Source organism: Bacillus rossius, chromosome 2 (assembly GCF_032445375.1).
Source record: "Bacillus rossius redtenbacheri isolate Brsri chromosome 2, Brsri_v3, whole genome shotgun sequence".
NCBI classification, from domain to species: Eukaryota; Metazoa; Arthropoda; class Insecta; order Phasmatodea; family Bacillidae; genus Bacillus; species Bacillus rossius.
This window is the reverse complement of record NC_086331.1, coordinates 84,493,340-84,513,934: the sequence shown is the minus strand read 5'-3', so window position 1 is coordinate 84,513,934 and position 20,595 is coordinate 84,493,340. Positions and strand designations below refer to the sequence as shown.

General features: G+C 38.9%; 1 protein-coding gene across 3 annotated transcripts in view; it reads left to right on the top strand.

The window, feature by feature from the left end:
• The window catches only part of LOC134529421 (sodium/potassium-transporting ATPase subunit beta-1-interacting protein), an 84,664-nt gene extending 80,206 nt beyond the window's left edge, over positions 1-4,458 (top strand). For all 3 annotated transcript variants that reach the window (XM_063363479.1, XM_063363478.1, XM_063363477.1), the window contains one exon: positions 3,586-4,458. In XM_063363479.1, coding sequence (XP_063219549.1) covers positions 3,586-4,229 — 644 coding nt within the window. In that variant the 3' untranslated portion in view covers positions 4,230-4,458. The remainder of the gene's footprint in view (positions 1-3,585) is intronic.
• The last annotated feature ends 16,137 nt before the right edge of the window (positions 4,459-20,595 follow it).

Genomic DNA, 20,595 nt, shown 5'->3' with positions numbered 1-20,595 from the left:
ACGTACAACTCACTTCTTAAGCTTGACAAATCAAAGAATTTCCCGTAGTTTTTCTTCAGAGATACAAAAGCTTCTTCCGGGAAGTTTTGTGCATGCTGAAGGAAAAGTTTGCTATCCAACAAGCTTACAAATTTTAGCTTGGGTACTTCTGAAAATCTTTGATTTACATGCACAATAATGGCATCCACAATTTGAAAAAAAAGTCTTCTGTAAATAACTTTTTTTATCCTCACCTGAGGAAAAATCTACACGAGCACGTTTTGCTGTTGGGAGAGTATTTTCACACTCTGAGCAAACATTTCCCCACATTCGGTCAAAATCATTTCTTAAACCATTTAGAAAGGTTTTAAAGTTTTCAATCTTCTTCATATAGAAATTTATGTCACTGATTTTAGCTTTAAGTATTTGGAAAATTGAATCAGAATGCCAGAAAATGTACGAAAATATGACAAGAAAGAAATTAAAATCGAAATCTTTCAAATATGATAAAAGACCACGGGCAGAACATAATGTTTCGGAATCCCACTTGTCAGCATTTTCTATCATGGCTCTTAGAAGATCTGCTATATTTTCTTTGTGTTTGTACACAGTTTCTACAAGCTTACTATTGTAATTCCAGCGAGTTGGAGCAAGCGCGGGAAACGTCTTTTTCACCTCTGCATCTAAAGCCTGCATCCTCTTCGTTGATTTTCCAAAAAAAAACTGCCAAACACTGTTAGAGAGATGAAAAATACCTTGCACTGTTTGATGTAACTTACAGACTGTGAAAGAACAAGATTTAACTTGTGGGCGTAACAGTGAACAAAAATAGCTTGATCACAGACTGCTCTAAGTTTTGTTTGCAGTCCACCATGCTCTCCAGCCATCACTGCAGCTCCATCATATGTCTGCGCTACTAATTTATCGACACATTTAAAGTCTTCTAAAATTTGTATGGCATGTTGGTAAAGTCCATTAGCTGTTTTATCATCACTGACATCCACGAACTTTAAAAATCTTTCCTCAACATCCCCATTTCTTGTAACATAGCGTAGTACTGAGGATAGTTGTGATTTGACTGCTATGTCGGTTGTCTCATCAAAAATCAGTGCCACAAAGGGTGACTTTGATATTTCTTATTTTACTTCACGTGTCAGTAAGTCAGACAGAGAAAACAGAATATTATTCTGGATGTCACTCGATAAACCTGTGTTGAGTTCTCAAGGTGAGCTTTGAGCTCATTGTCATATTCAGCCAATTCATTAAGAAATTCTATATAATTACCCTTGTTAAGTGACAAAGTAGACTCATCGTGAACGTGAAAAGCCAGTTCTTGTTTAGCCAAAAAACAAGTTGCTCTTATCAAATGGCTAACGATCCGTCTGTTTTTCCGCACTTTCTCATTATGCATCTCAATGCCTAGCCGATACTGACTGCTTACTGCGAATTCAATACGTTTTACCTAACTGTTTGAGTTCTTTCAAACACATAATGTGGCTGTGGGATAATTTGGGCTGTTTTTCTGCTTTTTGAAGATTATTTAAATCGCAAAAGCCGAAAGTACTCCACACTGAATTTTCTTTTGAAAAGAGTAAGCAAGGCCAACAAAAAAGTTTCATCAGTTTATTGCAGCCACATAACCAGGTTTTATGTTTTTTAAGTGTGTGGATGAAAATGCCTAGTTAATGCTTTTACTTTTGTCTCCAGAGCTAACGGAGGTATAGGTCTGCCACTGAGGATTATTTCATTTTTTTTGTTCAAAAGTTAAAGCACTAAATGGACTGTTTATTAGTTTTTCTATAATACATTTACAATTATTGACGCACGATTCCTCTGAGCCCAACAAAAAAGCATTACCTGAAAATCCAGGTTGAGAAACCTCACTACTCGCCATTATTCTGGCGTGGAAGCTTTCTTCACAGCAGCTTCCAGCCCGCAGTATAGCCCGCCACACTACACATGCATAGGTATCGCAGCTCGTGTATTGAAAGAAAAGTTTACGGTTTATTTATAGACCACCGCTATTCACCTTAACAAAACGTTTAAGCATATTTTAAGATACTCTATATTCATTAGTTAACGTTAAAACATACGTATAATCAGGGACGTCGGAACGTTTTCATGAGTGGGGGGGGGCAAAAAGATGTATCACACTTACCTCAGTCCTAGAGCGTGGGGTCCGGGGATTTTAGATGCAAAATTGTGCTATTTAATGAGTTTCCAAACCAAAATATTAAATATACCATTCCAAGAATTTGATGACGTAGTATGTAATAAATATTAACGCTCATCCCTAGATCTCGACAAATCGCCGCTCTGTTGTTCTGGGCCATGGAATGGCTTGATACTATGACAGTAGATGTAGTACAATTTAAATAAAATACCATCTAGGAATTTGTAATCGTTTTACAGTATATTGGCAATCAAAATTTGATTTTATAATCAATGTGATCACCAATGCAACGTTTGTAACTACTGGTTGAGAAAAATACTACAAGGACCAAACATTTATTCTGGGAAAAGGAGGGGGGCAAAATGCTACTCTCGCCCCCCCATGCATAACTGCACGGGGGCGATTCGCCCCTGCTACCCCCCTGTTCCGACGTCCCTGCGTATAATGTTTTATCTTTTATATTTCACACGTGGTTCTTATACTGTTTTTGCACAACTGGAAGCTGCAGGCGAGGCCGCTTCCAGGCCAACGGCAACTCCCGCAAGCCCAGTTCGTAGTTCCTTATATCCCTCCTAGATAGAAGCACCAGTCCAACTGCGCGCGCAGATACTGGCAAAGGCCCGACAGGCAGCAGCTTCCATTGGTTTAGTATGTACGAAGTGGTCGTTGTTAGTATGGGCGGACTGCTCATCTACGGTTAGATTGTGACATGCATCTACACTGCCCATGATTTTTTTTGTTACTTATTACATTTTCTAGATAATATTGTTTGTTGCTTATTACATTTTCTAGATAATATAAAAATTAAATATTTTTATTGTTTACTGGTTAATGGAAGGGAAGCGCCGCTTCCACAGCTTCTATGGACGCCTCGCCTCTGCTCCAGTCAGTCTTCATCCCGTCATTGATAGTGCTATGTTATGTCTCAAACAATAATGATTCAATTTCTTTTGAGTAAATATGGATCCAAAGACAGCAGAATGGTTTTTTGTCTCCAAAAAATCTGTCCTTTGTTTGAAATGAAACTTTTGAACTGCTATTTGACTTTTATAATTTTTTCTTGATAATTTGTGTTAGTATTAAGTTATGTGTTAAAATGTGTATCATAATGAAAATTAGTTCACTGCTTGACAACAGAGCTGTTTAACACTGTCTTGTCTGTTTTGTGTTTAGCACACCACATAGAAAACTTATGTATAATACATTTTATGGCATCATTTTCAGAATGTATTTAGATAGATTTTATTACTGCAACTACGTTCACATTTTTGTATGTGGGCCAAAAAATTAATTAGAAACTAATAATTAAAATAATAAATTGCAATCTTAGAAAGTTTCATTACTAAGTAATTACCTAACCAGTGTTTATATTTTCCTAGTTCTGTACCTAACTCACTTGAAAGTTTTTCCATCTCGATATTGAAATGTTTCAGGCAGGACGCCAGGCGGCAGACCACTTTCTCCTCGACCAATGACACCAAGAAGAGTGAAACGTCGCAGTGTTATCTCACGTGGGTCAACGAGTCGTTCATCGCAACATGAAAAACATGGAAGTGTGCGCTACAATAATACACTCCACGGATCGAATCGGGCTTCTTACCGCCGACCTAAAATCCTACATCAAAATCCAGTTACGCGCATCATAGAACAACAGCAACACAATCTTGACAGTTCAAATACGTTTAGTGAATTGAATCAGCTTCCTTTCCCTGTCTCGTCACAGTCTAGTCTTGTTCCATCATCTTCTCCACATTGGAAGAAGCCTTTAAGTCATACGAATCCTTTGCATCAGCAGAACTGTACTCATTCTTTGAGTAATGATGACATATACAATAATCGACCATCATCTGCTAGATCAAGTTATTCAAACTATCATGGGACAAGACCCATCAGTTGTTTTGTGGAACCTGGAGGTGCAAGTGCCTATTACATTGGTAGCCAGGCCACCCCACAAGTGTTTGTTGCGAATACACACAGACGTAGTAGCCACAGAACTCCTTCGACAACAGCTTTTCTAAACAGTGGACCTCCTCCGTACGATAGTAGTGCAAATTTCAATTCCGAGACTGCTATATGAAAAATTGATAATAGATGTCGATGGTAAACAATTCTATACCAAATATTACACAATTTTTTACATAAAAAATGTGATTTTTTTTAATATTGGACAACAGTGAGATGTTAGAACTGGAACATTTGTCAGTGAAGTTATTTGTAAATTTTTGGGTGCACAATGCAAACTTTTAAACAATGTGTTGTAAATAAGTATATTTTGCACAGAGAATTAAAATATTTTTGCAAACAAATTATAATTCTTTCAGTTATAATTTCATGCATTAGCCTTTTAACATTGTTCAAATTAGCTTCTTGTGTACTTTGCTGAGTAGGCACAAAAATTTTTTAGTACATATTTATAAAGTTTTGTAACAAAAATCATGGATTATACGTGTCCTTGAATTACATTTTTTAACACACAAAATGTGATAAAATGGTTGATAACTTTTGTATTCATCACGACCCAAAACATTTTGCTTTAACTGAAGCATGTAATCCAATTGGTAAGAAAGACAACTGTATACACAGGAGTTATGTCCATAAAAAAAAAAATTATGGTTGACTAGGCCCTTTGACCAGGATTATATTATCTCTTAGAATTCCAGTGCAGTGTGAATAAATTAAAATTACCTCCATTTAGTTTGCTTTTAAAATTGTATATTACATTCAGTGATATATTTGCTTTTTCTTAGATTTAATTTCACCGTTTTTGGTGACAAAGCTCTGTATTTTTATTAATTTTTCTTATGATTATAATAATTAGAATTTATTGTCATTAGTTAATATATTTAAAGTTTCGCTATTATTTTGCTTAAATATTTTGAATTTCTACTATTAAGGGGCCTCCCTAGTAAATATTTTTAGCGCATTGGGCCACTGGCCACGTGCTACAGCCAGTGGTTGGGCGGGGCAATATACCTGAGCCTGTCGCCTGAGCCGCGGGGGAGGGGGGAGAGGGCGTTTCAGCGAGGGGGGCGGAATAATGGGAGGGTTGGAGGGGAAGGCTCTTTTGTCATTGTGTGGAGTCCATTTGCTGCTCATACCTGCGTTATCTGCGAACAAGATCGTGGCAAGAAAGGTGACTGTTTTTCCCTTTCGCTACATTCAACCAAAAGGATAATGTTCTCGCATTGCCTTGCTTGCTTCCTGACAGTGTTTATTAACTTGAAACATTAAATTACTGTTGCGATCCAGTCCATATCCATGAAATACAACCAATAGTCAATTCTGTTTAAAACATGTATTTTTATTTTTTAATTAACGTTCTACATAATTAAGAGATTTACATACATTACAAAAAATGCTGTCACCAACAATCGATGTGTTAGCTTGTGTTTTCAGAAAAAAAATGCAAAAATTATATCATTAAAAAAATTTCCAACATTATACTTTCGAACTGACATTTGTGTAATGAATGGTTTTGCACGAACATTTATGCTTTCATTCATAAAAGTCTTCCGCACCGCGACGAGAAATCACGTCCTACTAATAGATTGAGTAATAAAACTGGGAATAAAATGATGAAAATAATATTAAATATTTTTACTCTTAGACACAAATCAACTTTATAAGTTGCAATAACGACAAAGAAATTTAACTTACTTCCTGAAGAAAAAGTGCATGTCAAACTCACTTTAAAATTCTGTAAAGAAAAAAAATGACAGGAACAAACAAGTGTTCCCACCAACGACACATCGTCAACTTTGTATTCTAGGGTTCACGTCGTATTTAGTTACACTAAATATTACTGCATATTATTATTTTCTGGCACTTGAAGGCTTCCATGAGCTTCATAGGAAAGTGTCAACAGGTGAAGTACTTTCACGAGAACCTTCAACCGCGTGTAACACATTCCTTAAAAATTAATAAAATAATTTGAGCTGAGTAAACAGTGTTCAAAGGGGTATTCCAATTAATTATAGCCAAGGAGAGATGCAAAGGTTAAATTAGCAAGTATTTAAATTAACTCATTTCGTTTAATCATGGGCAAAAGCCTCATGTAAATCCTCATACAATTACACCATTCTTTCACATATAAATTAATACTGATTAATTAGCAAGAAAAGCACTAGTACAAATGTCACGGCAAAATACGTGAACGTATTTTTATATTACAAATACTTTAGTATTTACTTTAGACAGATAGTATTGGATAGTATTGGATAATAAAGAATACTTTATAGTTAAATTAACGTTAACACACAGCGACCAAGAATGTCGTTAGCAATGACTAATGCCTCATTAGACAATACAAAACCCGTAAATGGACATGCAGGCGACCGCGGCCTAACCTACACTAGGCAGTATGAAACTTACTTTAAAGCATGACATCAAAAGAAAACCCAACAAATGTAACAAATTAACACATTACATACATTACGTAAAAGCGAAAGACAAGTCCTAATGAAGAGTGAAGACATAACGGGGAGAAACGTCAGACAACCTACACGTAGCAAAGAGAGCAATTAATCAAAAAAACGAATAGGGTAAAAAATGCCAAATGGAATTTAGAAGGTGACGGCCGAATAAACAATTTAGAGTTTAGCTATTACCAGTTACATGACTGTAAGGGTCACCACCTTACAAACACTTACGTGCAGTCTTCCCGCTGTCACACTCTCTCTACAATCAACTATCTGACCTACATGCTTAATTCAGTGCGATACCAGCACCGACAGGTTATCACGACCAATCTACATGAGTGCTAACGAACAAGAAGAGCCTTCAAGGCAATACACGCAGTTTTAAGTAAAACAGAGGGCGCCACGCGCATGCGCGGACACCTCAAGAGGGGAAGTCAAACACAGAACTAGACGCAGGGAGGGGGGGAAAGGAGGAAGGGAAGGAGTGCCAAAGCCCGCCGCGCGGCACGAAGTTCAATCACAGCGCTCCGACCACTTCAACTCCCCCACCCTTGACGGAGCGCAACCGCGAGCCTCGCCTACCAAGTCTCAAGGACACGAGCAGGCACTGCAGGTCCGGTCACAACACTCTTGAAGTAAAGAATCTCAAATGTCAAGTCAACACATTTCTATGTGTGTACAATAACAAAAAGTGTTTCTAAATGACGATTTCCTGAAGCGAGTTCAACACATTTCTATGTGTATACAATAACCAACACATTTCTATGTGTATACAATAACAAAAAGTGTTTCTAAATGATGATTTCTTGAAGCGAGCTCAACACATTTCCATGTGTATACAATAACAAATAGTGTTTCTAAATGACGATTTCTTGAAGCGAGTTCATGACTGGCATAATTTTCCGTGTAAGACACATAGTATGGATTCTTCAGTGTTTCCACTGAAATAAAGACTCTTCAGTGCTGAAGAGAAAGTTTAGAGTACGGGACGTCCCTAATAAGTACCATTCGAGCAGCATCCCCTTCATCCCAGAGTAGCAGGAACAGCATGCCTTCACCCAGCGCAACACCAGGGCGAGAACGGCGGGCGTCCCCACCGCCTGCCCACGCTCGGCGCCTGGCAGGCAGGGCCATCCGAAGCGGCCGCTGCAGAAGAGTTAGTCTCCGCAAGCGTCACGGCCCCTCACGGGCAGGAGACGGCGGCGACCGCATGCCACCGCTCCTCATCGGTGACGTGACGGCGACCAACGTCCCAGCAAGCAAGTGACCTCGCAGACACGACGAACCCGGCGGGCGGCTGCGGTCACGGTATCTCGGGCAGGGCGAGGAGCGTCGGGTGCGCTGCGGCGCGAAGTCCTCTTCTGGGCGTGGCGGGAGCATCGGTGGGAGAAAAGGAAAAAAAAAAAGAAAAAGGGGGAAAGAAACACGAACACCCAAACAACAACAAAAAACTATTGTCTAAGAGAGAGAAAAAAAAAAATTATTGGTGAAATTTCTTCAATTAACCCACATGGGCCTTTTTATATTTTCTAGTACCAGAAGGGTTACGCAATAGGACCGTGTTGTCTCCTAAAAATTTATCAATGACAAACGGCCCAACAAAAGCAGAAATTAATTTTGAATTAACATTATCAGCCAGTTTTGGCAAATTAAAATTCTTTAAGAGAACCAAGTCATTAACAGCAAAACCATGTGGTCTCCGCGTAGCGTTATAAGAGGCGGCTACAGCCTCGCGGGCCCTCTTAAGATTGCAACTCACGTCGTCAAGCATGGCCTCCAGGGAATCACTGTCAGAGGCGAGTTCCAGAGGTGGCAGTTCCCAGGAGTTAAGCAAGGGATGGGTCAACTCACGGCCCAGAAAGGGGATGGAAGGGGGAAACCCTGTCGCCATATGGACAGCAGAATTAAACGCCACGTTGATGAATTCAAGGTCACTGTCCCACAATGACTGATCATCCCTGTAATAAGCAGTAAGAGTGGCTTTAGGCACCTTGTTTACACGTTCAGACTGATTGCCCTGGGGGCAATAGGGACTACTGTAAATGGGTTTAATCGCCCATTCAAAACACATATCCTTAAATAATACAGACCGGAAGTAACGGGCATTATCACAGGTTATCATAGCAGGAGCACCAAAAAATTTCCACACTTGCTCTCTTAAGGCTTTATCAATACTAGTCGCCTTCATATTTTTTAAGGGGAGTAGCAACACAAATTTGGAAAAGATGTCCAAAACAACTAGAATGCAAATATTTCCCTTTTTGGAGCATGTAAGGGGGCCAAAAATATCCATATGCAGAACGTGCCATGGAGCAGCCGGGGGATCCGCACAATACAGGCCAACCTTGGCACATTGCGGGGGTTTAGAAACCTGACAGTCAACACACGACCTCACGTGGTGACGTACGTCTGCTCGTAGTTCAGGCCATGCCAGATGCGCGCTGATGCGGCGGAACGTTTTTTCTATACCCAAGTGAGCACCCAACAAGGAGTCGTGAAAATACTTAAGAACCATCGGACGAAGGGAGGCAGGGATCACAGCCTTCCTCTGCTTGCCAGACTTCCCTGTGTAATAAATTACACCTTGTTCCTCTACGTAGGGCGTAACAGTGCCATGATGCAAATCCCTGCGTATGTGAACACACTGCGGGTCATCCTTCTGACAATCACGGATACTAAGGAAAGACTCTGGGAAAACCTTGCACACTGCGGCACTAATTGGCTCAGAACAGGATACTGGCAAAGCACTGGTGTCAAACTCCTCAGGGGTAAACATCCGTGACAACGTGTCCGCGACCACATTGTCACTACCCTTAAGATGGTGTAGCTTAAAGTTAAAAAGGGACAGCCGTAACACCCAGCGCCCTAATTTTCCTAGCTGGTTAGGGTGGTTAAATAACCAGCTAAGCGCCTGATTGTCTGTGTACAGGTCAAATTCCTGACAGTCCAGGTACGAGGCGAACTTCTCAACGCCGAACAAGCATGCAAGCGCTTCCTTCTCATACACGCCGAGACGCCTTTCTCCGCCTGTCAACGATCGGCTAGCATAAGCTATGGGACGTAATCTTTCATTTTCGAGATGACCCAGGACGGCCCCTAGAGCAATGCTTGACGCATCGACCTGAAGTGCGAACCTACGCTGAAAATCCGGAAGGATCAAAACAGGGGGAGAAGAGACAAGGGCCTTAAGATTATCAAAGGCTTTCTGTTGTGCGTCACCCCATTCAAAGGTTATGTTTTTCTTGCGCAGCTTATTCAACGGACCACAGACCGCAGCATAGTCCGGTATAAAGCGTGCATAGTAACCTGTCATGCCTAGGAATCTCTGAATTCCCTTGACGTTTTTAGGGGGCGGAAAATTAACTATGGGTAAAACCTTGTCAGGATCCATAATGAGCTTTCCCTTGGAAATAATGTAACCAAGGAACTTAACATGGTCCTGGGCCAAACGAAGTTTGTCAGGATTAACGGTTAACCTAGCCGCTCAAAGACGGTCAAACACCTGGGTTAGATGTTGTTTGTGCTCTTCTAAGCTAGCGCTATAAACAATATCATCAATATAGTTAAAGACAAATGTATACTTTAAATCAGAAAGAATATGGTCCAGCACGCGGCTCATGGCCTGACTACCAAATGAAACTCCCATGGGCACCCTATTGAACTGAAATTGTCCCCAAGGGGTAGAAAATGCGGTGTATTTACGACAATCAGGATGAAAGAGAATTTGATGAAAACTGGCGTTTAAATCGATGACGGAAAAAATGGCTGCCTCTCCTAGGTGTTGTAGAGCGCTCTCTACCGTCGGTAATTCATAAGAGTCCTGAATGACCTTATCATTTAAAGATTTGAAGTTGTGAACCAAGCGAAATTCTCCAGCCTCCTTTTTAGGAACTAGAAAGGTGAGCGAGCTAAAATCAGAAATGGAAGGAACAATGACCCCAGCTTCCATGAGGCGATCAACAATAATCTTCATTTTTTGTAGTTTAGGGGGTGATACTCTGTGGCCTTTGGCCTTAACAGGCGTGCAATCCTTTAAATAAAACTTGTAGGGCAATACATCACACCTACCTATACGACTGTTTATTACGTCAGGATAACGACTGAAGACGTCCGAAATCAGAGAGTCTCTGAAGGCCACATCATTCATGTCGGGACAAGACATGACTTCAGGGGCGGCATCCTGCGGGATTAAATTAATATTTAATAAAGGGCGAAAACCAAAAACAAGATGCTGATTAGCCACGTCAATCAAGCAACGAGTTTTCCCCAGAAAATCCAGACCAAGGATAAGTGGATGACACAAACCAGGAATAACGTAAAAATGCCAGTTCCAGGAAAATCCGGCAATTTTAATGTGAAGCTCAACTGTCATGTTAGCACGTACTACTTCTCCGTTAGCTACACAAATAATTACGTCAGGGCAAGTAGTCACACGGCTCTGCAATGCAGGATGTTTATTACGTAAGGAATCAAAAAATCAGCACTCAACAAGGAACGAGTGGCTCCAGAATCCACTAAAGCCGGAACAATGTCATTAAATAAATTAACATGAACGAAGTTGTAAAATTTATGAAAGGCGGCTTTTCTCTGACGACGATCGCGGCGACCGCTCATACGCCTCGATCGGGGCCCGTTTCCCGGACACTGATCCCTATAGTGCCCTGCGCGGTTGCACCTAAAGCATTTGCGTAAATCGCGGCTCACGGCGGGCTGCGTGCACTCAGACACCGCGTGACCGAACTTTCCGCAATTGGCACACCTGGACCGGCTGGCCTTAAGGCCAAGCGCATTAGTGGGAGGGGGGCGCCTGTCGGTGGCGCGGCCGGCCCCGACAAGGGGCTCGGTTACACTGACCGCACAATCGACGAGCTGCGGTGCGCGAGTAGCACGAGCGGACTGAGAATAAACATTCACAGCAGGCTGAAATTCAAAGTTTTTGGGCTTAAGGGGATTGGTGCACCAGCATCGTATTAAAAAAATAATATATTTGTTAATGATTCAGCTGCTAGAGAAAATTTGAACCATTCTGGTGTAAAAAAATTTTTTAATTTTTTAATTTTAATTTAGTTATTGCTGATTTTCGGGAATTTTTTAAATTCAAGCTTTATTAAAAAACTATAAAGAATTCAGTGGTAAAACTTTCGCAGATAAATTTTCAGACACGGGAGATATGACTGTGACCATTATTTTATCTGTAATCATTATTATTTTAATGTATTTACAATTTGAATTTTAATAACTGAGCTGCTACGAAATTGCGTGATATTCATTTGCGAATTTAATAACATTCGCGTTTTCATTTTTAATTCAAACGCCAACATATCTGTCGGCTGAATGATTGACTTTATTTTAGTCTTTAGTTTATTGCAGTCGGACCTAAAGTAAAAACGTAGCTGTAGAAGTTTGAGCAGCGTGCAAGCTCGGATACGAGAAATTATGGAGCGCGCTGGACAGTAGTGACACCTTGCGACTGTTTCCCCAACTTTTTGCAGCCAGCCCACCCTGCCACAGCTGTCTGCTGTTTACGAAGGGGAGACGGGATTTCGCGCGAAACTGATATGAAGGCCAACGTACTCATTTTCAGTAGATAAGAGAACGTGCTTGGTCTAGCTCGGCGTATAATTGAATGGTTATTCTCTGTTATTATTTAGCACAGTGATTTAGCCAGATGTTTTTTTGTTGTAAGCGTGAGATTTATTCAGGAATAAAATGCCGAAGAAACTCCACCAAGCAGAGTACACAAAAGAACAAAACTATCGAAAGCCATTAGAGCGCTTAGAAAAAAGAATAAAGAAAGATAAGAGATTATTTTATTATAGCTTTTTTTTACCATACATTTATTTTTCAGAGTTGCGTATGTACAACGCGATGGACGCGATGCGACAACAAAAAGATGTGTAAAATTGTAAACATGATTTTTTTTTTCCAGCAATGCGTGAACCGTTCATAAACTATATTCAACATGTATCCGTATAATTACGTTTGAATTTTTTTATGACAGGCATCAATGTTAACAAGTTTATTAAGCCACAATAGACTTTTTTCAGAAAAATAAGTGTAGCAGTAAACACTCAACATAGTCTCACACAAAATCAGTTTACATGAATGCAGTTTTAAGAAGTACCGTAAGCTACGTAAATAATAGTTAAACATTATTTAATATCTGCTGGTAACGTTTCCAAAGTATCAGCTTCGCCTTCATTCACAAACAATTTTCGTGAGCTTATTAATTTATTTTGCTGGCGTTTCGTTGGTGACTGTTAGGACTGCAAAATTAGTAAACATTTTTCACCCTATCCTGAGTTAAATCTAAGTGTGCGCGGTTAGATGAGGACCTGTGTCTCATGCTTACGCCTTTACACTCTACTCATGCGGGGTATTAACCATGCGCGTAAGGGCGCGTTGCCAATGACTTGTACGATAGTCTCAACAATCCCCTACGGACTCGAAAAATGTCACCTGCTCATTGGCTACTTGACTTGTGACAACTGTTTGTTGTAATGCCTGTGATTCATCGTTGATTTTGTTGAGGAGTTTTTAGTGATTCAGAGCCTCCCATTTAACTGTGGCCGAATTGAAGAAGCAGTACAAATGTTACATGCTTGAATCCATAGCGAATGGAAACCATAAATATTTACTGATGTAGTGGTTAGTAAAAAAAAATATATATTATTCGTTTCGCGTCCATCGCTTCGCGCCATGTTGGCTCCTATATTATATGGATTTATAAAATATAACGATTAATTTACGACACTTAAGATAAGGTGTGTAGGATTTTAAGAATTCACTTGAATTAATATTTAAGAACATATTTCAGGATAACTTGTGAAGACGCTCGTACAGACGGCACCGGTTGTGATGACTCATTGTTACCAGAGCAGGGGCCACGCATGTGAAACCTCAACACAACTCGAAAATCAGTAAGTGTTACATTGAAATGTGTCCGCTACAAATGTTCAGGAATTATAACTTTGAAATCGAGTAGAAATATTCCTGCAATTAGCATTAGGTATATTTTAATAGACATTGAAAGCGAATCATTAAGTAGCTTCAAAATCCAAATACCAGAATACAGATAGTCTGTAACAATACAGACCTCTCCGACTAGATATGGTCTAGATTGTTAATAGTAACACATTTGAAAAAAAAACTGACTAGTTACTGAATATGTTGAAATTATGGTAAACCTGTTACTTTAGATGATTGGTGATGTAATAATGTATCTTGGAAACTACATAAAATTTTAACTGCTTTTATTTCGCAAATCACCATGGCGGCCATTTTACGATCACGATTTAGTTCTTAAATTTTAAATTAGTTTATTTGTTGAGAGCCTGGTACAATGTGTCTGACCACTAAAGCGATCCGAGCCGCGTAGTGTATACTACTGCGAGGTTGCCGAAGTAGGCTCGGGTCGGGACGAATTTCGCTGTGAAAAAACAAAGGTTTTTAATACATGGAAAATTATCCCAAAGCCGAAAATTTGTACAGTAGTAGAATGAACATTTCTTAGTAACACGTCAAAAGTTTAAGTACTGCCGCAAACCTTGTGCGTCACACCAAAAACGAGCAGTTAAGTCCAAAATGACATTTTTTTGCTACGATCCACAATAATGGATATTGCAAATGCAGTTTATGGATTAGACCGTCAGTATGGAACCCAAAATAATCTAGAAACATTGCCCTATCTGAGGATAGTGATAAAAAGCACAAAGTTTAAATTTGTTTCTATAAAATAGACCATTTAAATCATTAAAGTTAACGAATTCACTTTCATTCAATTTTAAGGAAATATAAATACATCTTACATAAACTTAAAGATCCCAACGTGGAAATCGCTTAAAGTAAACGTTGTTGCATATTTATTCATCTTTAAATTGGTATATTTTTTAAGTGTCTCATACAATTAGTCTGACCACTAAAGCGATCCGAGCCGCGTAGTGTATACTACTGCGAGATAGCCGAAGTAGGCTCGGGTTGGGACGAATTTCGCTGTTAGGAAACAAAAAATTTTAATACATGAAAAATTATCCCAAAGCAAAAATTTTGTACATTAGTAGAATGAACATTTCTTAGTAACACGTCAAAAGTTTACCGATGAAACCTTGTGATCACACCAATAATGAGCAGTTGAGTCCTTAATGATAATTTCTACAATGATCCACAAAAATGTTTCGTAAATTTAATAACTTTAATACTTTTTTAAGTCGGTTCTCATTATGGCACCAAAGTAATATAAAAGAATGTCCTACATGGTAATTGTGATAAACACCTCAAAGTTTAAACGTCCTATTATTAAATTGGTAATTTTAATCATAAAAAGTAAGAAAAAAATATTTTTTTATAGAAATTTGACTACATGTTACACAAATATGTTGTGCGTAGCGTCAAAATCACTTCATAAATATTGTCTGTTTTTTTTTTTTTTTTTTTTTTTTTTTTAAGTTTTAAATGTGTATATTTTGAGTGTCTGGTACAATAGTCTGACCACTGATGTATTTCAAGCTGCGTAGTGTGTTTGCAGCAGTGTTAAAGTCGCTTGTGCTGGGACGTTTTTTGCTCCAGAAAACTAAGGTTTTTAATGTATGGTAATTCCAGACTGAATTTTACTCTGAAAGAATAAACGTTTCCTAACTACAAGTGATTTTTTCTGCAAACGTAGATAAAAATCTTCCAGGATGCGATTTGCTTAGGTAAAAATGTTAGTATGATGGACTCTTTAATTTCTAAATTATAAATAAATCACAACAATAGAACTTCCTAGAAAGTTGTGATAAACTGACGATATTGCGCGAGTAGCAGACCCGTACGTGACTACAGAGAAAGGCTATTTTCCTTGACCGTTAGGATTTATGGGACGAACACCCTCTCACAGCTAGAGTCATAAAATACGGTCAAACTCTTGCAAAAACATCCACCACCACTCTTTGCCACTAGCAATTCAACGAAGTCAGCTAGGTGCAGCACTCCAATAAATTAACTTAGAAAAAAATACTAAATATGTAATTCTATCAATACATTTTATAACACAACTTATGTTTTATTTATTTTCTGGGAAAAATAATATTATCATACGAATTATGTTATAAAAGTGACAAAACTCACATTTACGGTGTATCGTTTTCTTCAATTGTTATTTAGTAAACTAATTTTATACAATTAAATATATATATATTTTATAATATAGGCTACATTAAAATTTTGCGTAGTTCTGATCAAAAATAATATAATGTATTAGAAATAAAAAAATAATTATATTTTTTGGTATTAAAATAATTTTTAATAATTAAATTTTTATAACAAAATACGAACACACATATATAAAACCAGAGGTCCTCTAAAATTTTGATTTACAAGTTCCAAGCAGAAATTGTTTATTGTTAATTTTAATGTATCAAAAATCATTCATATAAGAAAAAAGAATATGTAGTATATCTCAATAGATGTAAAATGAATACACCCTATCATATGCATTAAATATATTTTAAGTAATCCCTAAATAAGACCCAGTTGAATGAGTGTCGCAGTACGCAGTGTGTCGCAATGCCGCGCTGGAACGGCGCGGCGGTGGCCGTGCGAGATCAGTACGGCCGCAGTACACTGCAACGCTCGGGCAGCTTTCATGAGGCAACTAATTATGCTAGACTCTCTATAAATATACTATCTTAAAGCTAAAAGTATAATTATAACCATTTATTTAGACATTTTTTCGCATTGGGCTCTTCAAATCGGTGTAAATCGTATTTTTATCTGAGTGGCAAAGATAAAAAAAATATATGTCGTGAATTAATCGCTTTATATCATATCTTAAATAATAAAAATTTAATTTTTTTTCTTACATTAATGGGTGTATTACAGTTTCTAGATTATTTTGGTAGGTTTACGGACAGTCAAAATTAAAAACTGTATACTTGGGTAGCATTTTAATGGACTGATGTAAGTTGCTGTCACCTAGGACTTAAATGCAAATTTTCGGTGATAACGCACAAGGTCTACAGCGGTAAACTTTCGGTATATTATTAAGCATAGTCAACTCTACCACAGTACAAAAATCCAGCTTTGGACAAATTTTTCGCAGGTTTGTGCCTTTTTAAGTCTTGGTTTCCTGGAGTAACACGAAAGTCTACGCGGGGAAGGGCGGCTACCTGATCCGAGAATGAAGGATAGGGCGAGATGGGAAGCGAAGATAAGATCTGGTTTCGTGGTTCGCTTTCCGTCCGTGTTGGAGAGAGAGAGAGAGAGAGAGAGAGAGAGAGAGAGAGAGAGAGAGAGATAGGCGATATTGTGGAAGACCTTCGAAAGATTCCCGCTAGATGGCAGGCCTCAGAGCTGCAACCTCCGACAAGCTCCCCTCACAGAAGCTCTCTCGCCACTAACTTGCCAAATCTAAGCCGCTAGCTTATATACGTGCTGGCTGGCCTTACAATAGTAATAAACAAGCATTTATGAAACACTTAAGCTCATTTCCAACAAATTCTGACGAATGACTGTTTTTTGTCCTGCACCAATCCCCTTAAAAAACCGCGATGTAGATGAAATGGGAAATTCCTCCTTATATTTTCTAACTGCGAGCAAGCGCTTCTCCACTTCAGAGCTCCACTTGCGTAAGGCATTCAAGGTTGTTGGAGGACTAAGCATGGCGCTATGTTGAAGCACAAGCGGAGAGACATTCCCTAATATAGTTTGTACTAACTCAGTTTCCGTGAGGTTTAAATTAAGAACGGCCGCATAATTGGCCACGGAATTAATAAACTGAAGAGTGGGCTCGTTAGGCAATTGAAACCTAAATACTAAGTCCCGTTTACAGCTCTCAAGCACACGTGGAGGACAGGCAAATTGCAAAACTGAGCTCTTGAACTAAGCAAAAGAAAGATTCTGAGTAATTGTGTCAGTAAGTAATTGAAAAAATGCGGCTCCACAGAGACTTAGTAGGGCCTTTAACAATTCTGCCTCACTGACTTATTTCAGCCCTTCAAGACGTGAAGCCGCACTTAAAAAATCCAAAACAGCTCGTGGCTCGCAGCTATCAAGCCGAGGAAGGAGCTTGAGGTTGGGAAAAAATATTTTTGAATTAAATTTTGAGTTCAAGGCGGGGCCAGAAGGGGGTGGGAACTGCCGAGACGGTACCTCCTCCGCCGATTCCCAGGAGTTACGAACATGCTGGACGAGTAGGCTCCTCAGAACAGCAACGGTAGCACCCTCCTCGAAGGGAACGCCCTCCTCGGAGAGGATTTGAACCAGCTCGTCACGGCGCAGACGATACACCCATCCCGTGACCGGTGACCCCATGGTGCATGCAAGACAAAAGAGAAACAAACAATTTAGCACTCAGCGCAAAACAGCAGAGTTGCGCAGTTGAAGGCTTCCATGAGCTTCATAGGAAAGTGTCAACAGGTGAAGTACTTTCACGAGAACCTTCAACCGCGTGTAACACATTCCTTAAAAATTAATAAAATAATTTGAGCTGAGTAAACAGTGTTCAAAGGGGTATTCCAATTAATTATAGCCAAGGAGAGATGCAAAGGTTAAATTAGCAAGTATTTAAATTAACTCATTTCGTTTAATCATGGGCAAAAGCCTCATGTAAATCCTCATACAATTACACCATTCTTTCACATATAAATTAATACTGATTAATTAGCAAGAAAAGCACTAGTACAAATGTCACGGCAAAATACGTGAACGTATTTTTATATTACAAATACTTTAGTATTTACTTTAGACAGATAGTATTGGATAGTATTGGATAATAAAGAATACTTTATAGTTAAATTAACGTTAACACACAGCGACCAAGAATGTCGTTAGCACAGACTAATGCCTCATTAGACAATACAAAACCCGTAAATGGACATGCAGGCGACCGCGGCCTAACCTACACTTGGCAGTATGAAACTTACTTTAAAGCATGACATCAAAAGAAAACCCAACAAATGTAACAAATTAACACATTACATACATTACGTAAAAGCGAAAGACAAGTCCTAATGAAGAGTGAAGACATAACGGGGAGAAACGTCAGACAACCTACACGTAGCAAAGAGAGCAATTAATCAAAAAAACGAATAGGGTAAAAAATGCCAAATGGAATTTAGAAGGTGACGGCCGAATAAACAATTTAGAGTTTAGCTATTACCAGTTACATGACTGTAAGGGTCACCACCTTACAAACACTTACGTGCAGTCTCCCCGCTGTCACACTCTCTCTACAATCAACTATCTGACCTACATGCTTAATTCAGTGCGATACCAGCACCGACAGGTTATCACGACCAATCTACATGAGTGCTAACGAACAAGAAGAGCCTTCAAGGCAATACACGCAGTTTTAAGTAAAACAGAGGGCGCCACGCGCATGCGCGGACACTTCAAGAGGGGAAGTCAAACACAGAACTAGACGCAGGGAGGGGAGAAAGGAGGAAGGGAAGGAGTGCCAAAGCCCGCCGCGCGGCGGGAAGTTCAATCACAGCGCACCGACCACTTCACACTTATTACATGTTTAAAATTTTATTTTATTTTTGCATATTTTTTTAATGACTTTAACGTTGCATAATATGATGAATAAGTATACACGAATGAACTGGAATCCCGTTCCGAGTTACATACTGACTGTTTACTACGAGCAGTGTAAATTTCTTAGCTGTTGCAACAGCGGCCAACAGGTGGATTCAGACTGCAGGCTTAGTCAGTCACGCTGAATCCACCTGAGTTCAGATTTTATCGAAGACAAGTGCGGGTGGTATGTAAGAACTCAGTGTGCACTGACTGTTGTGCTCAAGGTGTCAGTGAAGTGTATAGCTGGAATCACGGGAGAAAATCTGTAGGATTCCCATGAGGCCCGCGGAATAACGTGAAGATTTTGCAAATGCAAGCGGGCCCCCTCAGACGGACTTTTTTATTTCAGGGAGGTTCGGGCCACCCTGAGATTCTCCCCTCCTCCCGGAATCTACGCATGCAGCTGGAATTAATTTTTAGCCAAGTAGGTACGTCATTTGGTGCTGTATTTAGGCTGTCAAAGAAGATACGAAATATGGCTGCTTTGATAATTGACGATAACTCCTTTTTATTGTGGAATAGTACCCATCTACAAAAAAATCCCTAAATATACCACCACAACTGTTGGGGATTTTCTATACAAACTATCAAAATAATTTTGGTTTCGTCACTGTCACTAGCTGTTATTGTATCATACGAAAACATGTATGTTTTGTGTATTAATTTACGGTATTCATCTCTGTCAAAAAAAATCTTTTTCGATAATAGAGTGTAAGCAAGGTAGAATACAATGGCTAATTTTAAAATAAAAATGGAATAAAGTATTTTTTGCTTGCAGTAGTTCAAATTTTTGAATTAATTTAGTTGTTTGTTTAAAAAACCCTTCTAAAATCAAAGAAACTACCTACTTCCTAAATAGATAAATAGTGCTTTAAGATCACACGCTTTCATAAATATTTAAACGCCAACATTTCAAATGTATATTTCACATAATGATAAAATCTTATCTATATTCATGGTCACGCCTAATGGAAATAATACACAACAATTCTTCATATCTGTTTTTTATGCTTTTAATAACTACTCTACACATGAGCAAATTTCAATATACATAAAACTGAGGAACTCTGCATTACATTTTTAATCTGTGTACGACACTAACAGAAAGTGAAGCATAAAATAACATTTTTATTTTTTAATTAATAAGTATTTCATCAACGTGAGCTTTGCTTTCATCTCAATGAAGCCACTCTACATAGAGGAAGTGCACATGTATTCAGTCTTAACAACAGACCCTCCGGATCACAGAGTAAACGAATGAATGAAATTCATAACATTACGCAGGGTTTTAAGACATATTTTCCCTTCTACTCAATCGCAACATCTCACTTAGCGCGTATAATGGTTTCAGTAAACATAACATAAAAAATATTCGCCCCATGTACAGTAGAGGAAACTAAAATGTTTAGAACACTGTAAACTAATTGTATTGTCATTTCTGTAGTCGCTCGAAGCGGCAAACTATGTATA